The sequence below is a fragment of the Oncorhynchus mykiss genome, chromosome 19 (assembly GCF_057628025.1).
Source record: "Oncorhynchus mykiss isolate SJ-2025 chromosome 19, ASM5762802v1, whole genome shotgun sequence".
Lineage (NCBI taxonomy): Eukaryota > Metazoa > Chordata > Actinopteri > Salmoniformes > Salmonidae > Oncorhynchus > Oncorhynchus mykiss.
In genome coordinates, this window is record NC_143040.1 from 44,611,933 (window position 1) to 44,623,934 (window position 12,002).

Below are 12,002 nucleotides of genomic sequence, written 5' to 3' on the forward strand. Positions count from 1 at the left end.
TCACCTACACTCAGCCTCCCCCTCCACACAGCTCTCTCTCTCTCTCTCTCACTAATGAAACATGGGACACACACACTGGTATAGTGGTATAAAGACATATACACTACATAAAAACACCCTACGTACAAATCTCTCACACAGTCCACACACAGTCCACACACAGTTCCCACATTATTTCAAGTGGGAAGGTGCTTTTCCTATCCTCGAGAATGCCAACGCTAAAAAGGAAACGTCTTCAGTAAATAGCCAGCTGCGTACATGGCTAATGTGTAGGCTGTGAGTAGCGGTAATTGTCTGTGGCTAAAGGTGTCTGCTAAGCTCATGAATAATGCAGCAGCGTTCCTGCCTGTGAATCTCGTGCTGCTCTCTCTGCTCGTAGATTTTGTCGGATCGAAATAGTAAAAGAAATCTTCCAGTATGTGTTGTAGTTCATGAGGAGGAGGCATTTGGGACTGGGCATGGACCAGGCCAATTCTTCAAACTATGCCTTTTTAATAATATGCCTTTATTGAAGTGTCATGTTAAATAGAACAGATTGTCTTGTTGTTAAATCTGATGTATCTTGTCCTTGGTCAGGGAGTGATTTCTGATTTCCAACGGGGGAAAGGTTTGATTGGTTGGATAAGAGTTTGTCTAGCGTACAAATGAACCAACTGGATGGATGCAAGGGGTGAGTCCCAGATGGTACCCTATATAGTGAAGAGGTCTGTGGGCCATGGTTAAAATTAGTGCACTACATGGGGAATAGGTTGCTATTTGGGATGAATACTTGGTCTGTGCTTCCTCACTTCTTATTATCAAATCAAGCCACACACGCATTCCTTCCTGCCTATCTCCTTACTGTCAGTGCTACATTGATTTAAGTTGATTTATGAAAATGAGGCCTGACAGCAAATACGCATTAAGCCTGTGATGATGCCCTCATTTGCAAACTCATACGCACCACCACGTTACACACAACACACACACAAGCCACCAATGATTCTGATGTACTCCCATGTAATGAACAGCTGGGCCAAGCAGACCAATGAAAGACTGCAAAACCTACCCACCACATTAACACATACTATAAGAAATTGCCTAGTTTACTCATGCCACACACACACACACACACACACACACACAAAGACGATCGACCAAAACCAAAGCTAGCTTAGCGGCTGTACATAAAACCTTCAGAAGTGTACATTGGGGTTCTAGTGTGACCGGTGGTCAAGCTATCGGTTAGCTCTACAGAGATGTGACAGTCCGTAAGTGATGCTGACACTTTGCTCTCTCTTTCCCAGCATCACCCCCTGTTCACCACACATTTAGATGGAGCTATTTATTCAGCATTTTTCTGCGTCTATTTGCGTTTCCTCCTCCGTAGCCTGGGGCTGTATACCGTTTTCTGCCCCTCTCTTCTCTTTGGTCATTGGGACAGGGAGATGGGGGAGGAGAGGAGCCGCTTGGAGCTGGGCCGCTCTCTCGTCTGGTGTTACCGGGCAGTTTAGCACTCTGATCTGAACCCTAGTCAGCAGCTCTCCAAAGTTACAGTGTGACTCATCAACAACACAACAAATGCTCACGGGCACATAAGATACTTTCTTGTGTTACGCACATAAACACCATCCCATGATGGTGTGATGCAGTCAGATAATGCATGTGAAAGGTGTGTGTGTTGTCAGTTCAGCGGGTGAGTGTTAGCTGAGTAGGTGTGTCAGTATTGCTGTGTGTCTGATCCATAGAGAAGTGTTGAGCCAGGGTATTGACACCTACCATCAACTGACTCCCTCAGCTCAGTGACACACACACACACACTGATGTGGGCATATTCACAGTATTTATAGGACTTTTTTTTTGTATTGCTTGTTTGTACAGGTCTATAATTCTGAAAATAATTCTATAATTCTGATTATTCTCAGAATAATCTATTTTTTACTTGGTCTGTATCCGATAGGGGTACAATATGTATCCACACTATCACCACTATATATTATCTATCTACTATCACCACTATATATCTACTATCACCACTATAAACTCAGCAAAAAAAGAAACTGTCAACTGCGTTTATTTTCAGCATACTTAACGTGTAAATATTTGTATGAACATAACAAGATTCTTCAACTGAGACATAAACTGAACAAGTTCCACAGACATGTGACTAACAGAAATGGAATAATGTGTGCCTAAACAAAGGAGGGTTAAAAAATCTAAAGTAACAGTCAGTATCTGGTGTGGCCACCAGCTGCATTAAGTACTGCAGTGAATCTCCTCCTCATGGACTGTACCAGATTTGCCAGTTCTTGCTGTGAGATGTTACCCCACTCTCCCACCAAGGCACCTGCAAGTTCCCAGACATTTCTTGGGGGAATGGCCCTAGCCCTCACCCTCCGATCCAACAGGTCCCAGACGTGCTCAATAGGATTGAGATCCGGGCTCTTTGCTGGCCATGGCAGAACACTGACATTCCTGTCATTCAGGAAATCATACACAGTACGAGCAGTATGGCTGGTGGCATTGTCATGCTGGAGGGTCATGTCAAGATGAGCCTGCAGGAAGGGTACCACATGAGGGAGGAGGATGTCTTCCCTGTAACGCACAGAATGGAGATTACCTGCAATGACAACAAGTTCAGTCCGATGATGTTGTGACAGACCATGACGGACCCTCCACCTCCAAATCGATCCCCTCCAGAGTATAGGCCTCGGTGTAACGCTCATTCCTTCAACGATAAACGCGAATCCGACCATCACTCATGGTGAGACAAAACCACGACTCGTCAGTGAAGAGCCCTTTTTGCCAGTCCTGTCTGGTCCAGCGACGGTGGGTTTGTGCCCATAGGTGACGTTGTTGCCGGTGATGTCTGGTGAGGACCTGCCTTACAACAGGCCTACAAGCCCTCAGTCCAGCCTCTCTCAGCCTATTGCGGACAGTCTGAGCACTGATGGAGGGATTGTGCGTTCCTGGTGTAACTCGGAGTTGTTGTTGCCATACTGTACCTGTCCCGCAGGTGTGATTTTCGCATGTACCGATCCTGTGCGGGTGTTGTTACACGTGGTCTGCCACTGCGAGGACAATCAGCTGTCCGTCCTGACTCCCTGTAGTGCTATATTAGGCATCTCACAGTACGGACATTGCAATTTATTGCCCTGGTCACATCTGCAGTCCTCATGCCTCCCTCCAGCATGCCTAAGGCACATTCACGCAGATGAGCAGGGATCCTGGGCATTTTTCTTTTGGTGTCTTTCAGAGTCCGTAGAAAGGCCTCTTCAGTGTCCGAACGACCGTTCCACTGTTCATTAATTCCGTTCCACCGTTCATTAATTGTTTATGGTTTAGTGTTTAAACCCTTTACAATGAAGATCTGTGAAGTTATTTGGATTTTTACGAATTATCTTTGAAAGACAGGGTCCTGAAAAAGGGATGTTTCTTTTTTTGCAGAGTTTACTATCACCACTGTATAGCATCTGTGTCTACTATCGCCACTGTGTAGCATCTGTGTCTACTATCGCCACTGTGTAGCATCTGTGTCTACTATCGCCACTGTACAGCATTTGTGTCTACTATCGCCACTGTATAGCATCTGTGTCTGCCATCGCCACTGTGTAGCATCTGTGTCTGCCATCGCCACTGTATAGCATCTGTGTCTGCCATCGCCACTGTTTAGCATCTGTGTCTGCCATCGCCACTGTGTAGCATCTGTGTCTGCCATCGCCACTGTGTAGCATCTGTGTCTGCCATCGCCACTGTGTAGCATCTGTGTCTGCCATCGCCACTGTGTAGCATCTGTGTCTGCCATCGCCACTATACAGTACCAGTCAAAAGTTTGGACACACCTACTTATTCAACATTTTTTTTATTTATTTTTTACTATTTTATACATTGTAGAACAATAGTGAAGACATCAAAACTATGAAATAACACATGTAGTAACCAAAAAAGTGTTAAAAAAATCAAAATCCATTTTGGATTCTTCAAAGTAACCACCCTTTGCCTTGATGACAGTTTTGCACACTCTTGGCATTCTCTCAACCAGCTTCATGAGGAATGTTTTTGTAATGATCTTGAAGGAGTTCCCACATATGCTGAGCAATTTCCCTTCACTCTGCGGTCCAACTCATCCCATATCATCTCAATTGGGTTGAGGTCGGGTGATTTTGGAGGCCAGGTCATCTGATGCAGCACTCCATCACTCTCCTTGGTCAAATGGCCCTTACACAGCCTGGAGGTGTGTTAGGTCATTGTCCTGTTGAAAAACAAAGGATAGTCCCGCTAAGCGCAAACCAGATATTATGGTGTATTGCTGCAGGATGCTGTGGTAGCCATGCTGGTTAAGTGTGTATTGAATTCTAAATAAATCACACACAGTGTCAAAGGCAAAGCACCATCAGACCACCACCTCCATGCTTCATGGTGGGAACCACACATGTGGAGCTCATCCGTTCACCTACTCTGTGTCTCACAAAGACACGGCGGATGGAACCAAATGTGTCAAATTTGGACTCATCAGACCAAAGGATGGATTTCCACCGGTCTAATATCCATTGCCATTTCTTGGACCAAGCAAGTCTCTTCTTATTATTGGTGTTCTTTAGTAGTGGTTTATTTGCAGAATTTCAACCATGAAGGCCTGATTCACACAGTCTCATCTGAACAGTTGATGTTGAGATGTGTCTGTTACTTGAACTCTGTGAAGCATTTATTTGGAATGCAATTTCTGAGGTTTGTAACTATTTGTAGCTCCCTCCAGAAAAATTTTAATTAAAAATTATTCAGCCCCTTTACTTTCAGTGCAGCAAACTCTCTCCAGAAGTTCAGTGAGGATCTCTGAATGATCCAATGTTGACCTAAATGACTAATGATGATAAATACAATCCACCTGTGTGTAATCAAATCTCCGTATAAATGCACCTGCACTGTGATAGTCTCAGAGATCCGTTAAAAGTGCTGAGAGCATCATGAAGAACAAGGAACACACCAGGCAGGTCCGAGATACTGTTGTGAAGAAGTTTAAAGCCGGATTTGGATACAAAAAGATTTCCCGAGCTTTAAACATCCCAAGGAGCACTGTGCAAGCGATAATATTGAAATGGAAGGAGTATCAGACCACTGCAAATCTACCAAGACCTGGCCGTCCCTCTAAACTTTCAGCTCATACAAGGAGAAGACTGAGGTGGGAGACTCTGTCCATAGGACAACAATCAGTCGTATATTGCACAAATCTGGCCTTTATGGAAGAGTGGCAAGAAGAAAGCCATTTCTTAAAGATATCCATAAAAAGTGTCGTTTTAAAGTTTGCCACAAGCAACCTGGGAGACACACCAAACGTGGAAGAAGGTGCTCTGGTCAGATGAAACCAAAATTGAACTTTTTGGCAACAATGCAAAACGTTATGTTTGGCGTAAAAGCAACACAGCTGAACACACCATCCCCACTGTCAAACATGGTGGTGGCAGCATCATGGTTTGGGCCTGCTTTTCTTCAGCAGGGACAGGGAAGATGGTTAAAATTGATGGGAAGATGGATGGAGCCAAATACAGGACCATTCTGGAAGAAAACCTGATGGAGTCTGCAAAAGACCTGAGACTGGGACGGAGATTTGTCTTCCAACAAGACAATGATCCAAAACATAAAGCAAAATCTACAATGGAATGGTTCAAAAATAAAGATATCCAGGTGTTAGAATGGCCAAGTCAAAGTCCAGACCTGAATCCAATCGAGAATCTGTGGAAAGAACTGAAAACTGCTGTTCACAAATGCTCTCCATCCAACATCACTGAGCTCAAGGTGTTTTGCAAGGAGGAATGGGAAAAAATGTCAGTCTCTCGATGTGAAAAACTGATAGAGACATACCCCAAGCGACTTACAGCTGTAATCGCAGCAAAAGGTGGCGCTACAAAGTATTAACTTAAGGGGGCTGAATAATTTTGCACGCCCAATTTTTCAGTTTTTGATTTGTTAAAAAAGTTTGAAATATCCAATAAATGTCGTTCCACTTCATGATTGTGTCCCAACTTGTTGTTGATTCTTCACAAAAAAATACAGTTTTATATCTTTGTTTGAAGCCTGAAATGTGGCAAAAGGTCGCAAAGTTCAAGGGGGCCGAATACTTTCGCAAGGCACTGTAGCTAACGCAGCGCCGGATTGCCTTCACTCCGAAGGTGTGTTGCTACGATAATGATCCCCATTACAACAGTTATTAGCCACGTAGTTCCGCTTGTCTTATCATTTCCCCCATATAGCGAACACGTGAACAATTCAAACAAAAAACACAACGACATAGACTTACAGGTTAATTGTCAGTTACACTAATAAACTTATCCTCTGCAGCAGAAGTAACTCTGGGTCTTCCTTTTCTGTGGCGGTCCTCATGAGAGCCAGTTTCATCATAGCGCTTGATGATTTTTGCGACTGCACTTGAAGGAACTTTCTTGAATTGTTCTGCATTTGCTGATCTTCATGTTTTAAAGTAATGATGGACTGTCGTTTCTCTTTGCTTATTTGTGCTGTTTTTTCCATAATATGGACTTGGTCTTCTGTATACCACCCCTACCTTGTCACAACAAAACTGATTGGCTCAAACGCATTAAGAATGAAAGAAATTACACCAATTAACTTTTAACAAGGCACACCTGTTAATTAAAATGAATTCCAGGTGACTACCTCATGAAGCTGGTTGAGAGAATGCCAAGCTTGTGCAAAGCTGTCAAGGCACAGGGTGGCAACTTTGAAGAATCTCAGATATAAATTATATTTAGATTTGTTGAATACTTTTTTTGGTTACTAAATTATTCCATGTGTGTTATTTCATAGTTTTGATGTCTTCACTATTATTATACTATGTAGAAAATAGTACAAATAAAGAAAAACCCCTTGAATGAGTAGGTGTGTCCCAAATTTTTGACTGGTACTGTATATATTCTGTGGCCTCAGATTTCCAGAACATTCCTCCATACTTTAGAGACAGATCATGAACTTAAGATATTTGTTGTTGCCACAGTAACCTGACCCGAGGAGTGGGCCGCTTCCGGGAGATCCTCCGAGCTGTAGAGACCAGGACCACACAGAACTTACGAATGGTGGGTACTAGTGTGTGTGTGTGAGAGTGAGAGAGAGTGTGTGCGCTTGCCCGCACGTGCACCCATGTGCTGTAACACTATATATGTGTGTGTTCTGTTTCCCTTTTGTAGACCATAGCGCGACAGCTAGCAGAGATCCTGCTGAGGGGGATGTGTGAGCAGAGCTACTGGAGTCCTCTGGAGGACCCTCCCAGCCAGTCCCCCCTGGATGACCCCCTACTACGCCAGGGAGCCCCCTACACCAAGGACTACGCACTCAGCCGCAGGCCACGTGTCTACTCCGGAGAGAAGTATGGACCAACCTCTGTCTACTGGCTCTCTCTCTTCTCCCTCTCGCTCTGCCGGTCTTTTCCACTACTGTGTTGCATTAAAAAGTCCTGTCCAGATCATAATACTAGCCTGTGTACAGACAACACAATCCATGTGCCAATTCAAATCCAATTGAATTTTTCAGATTTTATGCACCAAATAGAACACCTTACTGTGAAATGCTTACTTACAAGCCCTTAACCAACAATGCACTTCAAGATATAGATGTAAGAAAATATTTACTAAATTAACTAAAGTATAAAAGATAACACAATAAAATAACAATAACGAGACTATATACAGGGGATACCGGTACTGAGTCAATGTGCGGGGGTACAGGTTAGTCGAGGTAATTTGTACATGTAGGCAGGGGTGAAGAGACTATGCAAAGATAACTAACAGCGAGTAGCAGCAGTGTAAATACAAAGTGTAGGTGTCAATGTAAATAGTCCAGGTGGCCATTTGATTCATTGTTCAGCAGTCTTATGGCTTGAGGATAGAAGCTGTTAAGGAGCCCTTTGGACCTAGACTTGGCGCTCCGGTACCGCTTGCCGTGTGGTAGCAGAGAGAACAGTGTATGACTTGGATGACTGGAGTCTTTGACAATTTTTTGGGCCTTCCTCTGACACAGCCTATTATTTAGGTCCTGGATGGCAGGATGCTTGGCCAAAGTGATGTATTGGGCCGTACACATTACCCTCTGTAGCGCCTTATGGTCGGATGCCGAGCAATTGACATACCAGACGGTGATGCAACCGGTCAGGATGCTCTCGATGATTCAGCTGTAAAACCTTTTGAGGATCGGGGCACCCATGACAAATATTTTCAGTCTCCTGAGGGGGAAAAGGTGTTGTCTTGGTGTGTTTGGACCATGATAGTTTGTTGGTGATGTGGACACCAAGGAACTTGAAACTCTCGACCTGCTCCACTGCAGCCCCGTCGATGTTTAATGGGGGCGTGTTCGGCCCTCCTTTTCCTGTAGTCCACAATCAGCTCCTTTGTCTTGCTCACATTGAGGGAGAGGTTGTTGTCCTGGCACCTCACTGCCAGTTATCTGATTTCCCTATAGGCGGTCTCGTTGTTGTAGGTGATCAGGCCTACCACTGTTGTGTCGTCAGCAAATTTAATGATGGTGTTGGAGTCATGCCTGGCCACGCAGTCGTGGGTGAACAGGGAGTACAGGAGGGGACTGAGAACGCACCCCTGAGGGTCCCAGTGCTGTGGATCAGCGTGGCAGATGTGTTGTTGCCTAGCCTTACCACCTGGGGTCAGCCCATCAAGAAGTCCTGGATCCAGTTGCAGAGGGAGGTGTTTAGTCCCAGTGTCCTAAGCTTAGTGATGAGCTTTGTGGCCACTATGGTGTTGAATGCTGAGCTGTAGTCAATGAACAGCATTCTCACATAGGTGTTCCTTTTGTCCATGTGGGAAAGGGCAGTGTGGAGTGCAATAGAGATTGCATCATCTGTGGATCTGTTGGGGCGGTATGCGAATTGGAGTGGGTCTAGGGTTTCTGGGATGATGGCGTTGATGTGAGCCATGACCAGCCTTTCAAATCACTTAATGGCTACAGACGTGGTCATGGTGGTTTTCTGACAGTGGTGGTTTTCAGGCACTGTCTCTACAATCGGTTGCTAACTTTCTCTCCCTCTCTTTCTATTTCCCTCTTTCCTCTTTTTCTCCCTCTGTTCACCCCCCTCACTGTCTTTGTCTCCTCTCTCTGTTTCTCACTATCTTTGCTTCCTCCCACCCGCTCTCTTTCCCTCCCCTCAGTCTATTTTGTCCACAGGAAAACACAGAAGAGGCTCTGCTCCTGTTGCTGATCAGTGAATCTATGGTAAGACTACACACACACACACACACATATTTTATCCCTCTATCCTGGCAGTTTGATTAATCTTTCAGATCACGCACCTTTTCAACAATAACAACCAAAATCCCTTTGTTCAAATGTTAATGCATTCAAAGTGAATTTATTTTTTCTCTCAGTTACCAACTGTTTCATTCAGTAGAGTTTCCCCATCACACTCCCAAAGCAAGACAAAGCAATGCATTGAAGTCCATGTTTGGAAGGCCTACTTTAAAAAAAAATCTTTCTTTCCTTTGGTCCATTAGTTAAATGGGTGTTAGATTTCCATGCTGTTAGTTTTTCCCTTCTAATGGGTGCTTTTAAAATCAGGGGCCCAATCATCCTGTTTTCTGCCCAGTCAAACACAACACTTGTCTTTCGACTCTTCTCCTCACCACACACACACACCACATGTTTTACTATCCTTGTGGGGACCTACAATTGATTTCCATTCAAAATCCTATTTTCCCTAAACCTCAACCTGACCCTAACTTCTAACCCCTAAGCTTAAAATAGCGTTTGTCCTCGTCAGATAATTTTCCTTGTATACTATCCTTGTGGGGATTTCTGGTAACCATGAGGAAAGTAATACCACACACACACACACACACGCTCCTCTTTCTATTCTTCTCCGTCACTGTGTGATATGATGATGTGTGTGTTCTCCCTGCAGGCCAACAGAGATGCGGTGCTGAGCAGGATTCCAGAGCACAACAGCGACCGCATCATCAGCCTGCAGAGTGCCTCTGTGGTCTACGACCTACTGACCATCGCCCTGGGCCGACGGGGACAGTACGAGATGCTCTCTGAGGTTAGGACACACACACACACACTGGACATATATGTGTGTGTGTGTTGAAGTTGGAAGTTTACATACACTTAGGTTGAAGTTATTAACTCGTTTTTCAACCTCTCCACAAATTTCCTGTTAACAAACTATAGTTTTGGCAAGTCTGTTAGGACATCTACTTTGTGCATGACACAAGTAATTCTTCCAACAATTGTTTACAGACAGATTATTTAACTTATAATTCACTGTATCACAATTCCAGTGGGTCAGAAGTTTACATACACTAAATTGACTGCCTTTAAACAGCTTGGAAAATTCCAGAAAATTATGTCATGGCTTTAGAAACTTCTGATAGGCTAATGGACTTAATTTGAGTCAATTGGAGGTGCACCTGTGGATGTATTTCAAGGCCTACCTTCAAACTCAGTGCCTCTTGCTTGACATCATGGGAAAATCAAATGAAATCAGCCAAGACCTCAGAAAAGAATTGTCGACTTCCACAAGTCTGGTTCATCCTTGGGAGCAATTTCCAAATGTCTGAAGGTAAAAGTGCAAATCAATCCCAGAACAACAGCAAAGGACCTTGTGAAGATGCTGGAGGAAACCGGTAGAAAAGTATCTATATCCACAGGAAAACGAGTCCTATATCGTCATAACTTGAAAGGCCGCTCAGCAATGAAGAAACCACTGCTCTAAAACCGCCATAAAAAACCCAGACTACAGTTTGCAACTGCACATCGGGACAAAGATCGTACTTTTTGGAGAAATGTCCTCTGGTCTGATGAAACAAAAATAGAACTGTTTGGCCATAATGACCATCGTTATGTTTGGAGGAAAAAGGGGGAAGCTTGCAAGCCGAAGAACACCATCCCAACCGTGAAGCACGGGGGCTGCAGCATCATGTTGTGGGGGTGCTTTGCTGCAGGAGGGACTGGTGCACTTCACAAAATAGATGGCATCATGAGGCGGAAAATTATGTGGATATATTGAAGCAACATCTCAAGACATCAATCAGGAAGTTAAAGCTTGGTCGCAAATGGGTCTTCCGAATGGACAATGACCCGAAGCATACTTCCAAAGTTGTGGCAAAATGGCTTAAGGACAAAGTCAAGGTATTGTAGTGGCCATCACAAAGCCATGACCTCAATCTTATAGAACATTTGTGGGCAGAACTGAAAAAGCGTGTGCGAGCAAGGAGGCCTACAAACCTGACTCAGTTACACCAGCTCTGTCAGGAGGAATGGGCCAAAATTCATCCAACTTATTGTGGGAAGCTTGTGGAAGACTACCCGCAACGTTTGACTCAAGTTAAACAATTAAAGTCAGTGCTACCAAATACTAATTGAGTGTATGTACATTTCTGACCCACTGGGAATGTGATGAAAGCAATAAAAGCTGAAATAAATCACTCTCAACTATTATTCTGACATTTCACATTCTTAAAATAAAGTGGTGATCCTAACTGACCTAAGACAGGGAATTTTTACGAGGATTAAAAGTCAGGAATTGTGTGAAACTGAGTTTAAATGTATTTGGCTAAGGTGTATGTAAACTTCCGACTTGAACTGTATACACACACACACACGCAGTGCATTCGGAAAGTATTCAGATCCCTTGACCTTTTCCACATTTTGTTAGGTTACAGCCTTATTCTAAAATGGGTTAAATAAACATTTTCCCTCATCAATCTACACACAATATCCCATAATAGCAAAGCGAAAACAGGTTTTTAAAAATGTATTACAAATTAAAAACAGAAATACCTTATTAACAAGTTTTCAGACCCTTTGCTATGAGTCTCAACTGTTTCCATTGATCATCCTTGATGTTTCTACAACTTGATTGGAGTCCACATGTGGTATATTCAATGGATTGGACATTATTTGGAAAGGCACAGACCTGTCTATATAAGGTCCCAAAGTTGACAGTGCATGTCAGAGCAAAAACCAAGCTATTGTCCCTAGCTCTCTGAGACAGGATTGTGTAGATGCAC

The 12,002-nt window shown here is 43.8% G+C and overlaps 1 protein-coding gene across 6 annotated transcripts in view; it reads left to right on the top strand.

Annotated features, from left to right (window-relative positions):
- ttc7b (tetratricopeptide repeat domain 7B) overlaps positions 1-12,002 on the top strand; it is a 68,799-nt gene that overhangs the window by 19,022 nt on the left and 37,775 nt on the right. For all 6 annotated transcript variants that reach the window (XM_036954712.2, XM_036954713.2, XM_036954714.2 and 3 more), the window contains exons 6-9: positions 6,986-7,064; positions 7,176-7,354; positions 9,144-9,207; positions 9,893-10,030. In XM_036954712.2, coding sequence (XP_036810607.1) covers positions 6,986-7,064; positions 7,176-7,354; positions 9,144-9,207; positions 9,893-10,030 — 460 coding nt within the window. The remainder of the gene's footprint in view (positions 1-6,985; positions 7,065-7,175; positions 7,355-9,143; positions 9,208-9,892; positions 10,031-12,002) is intronic.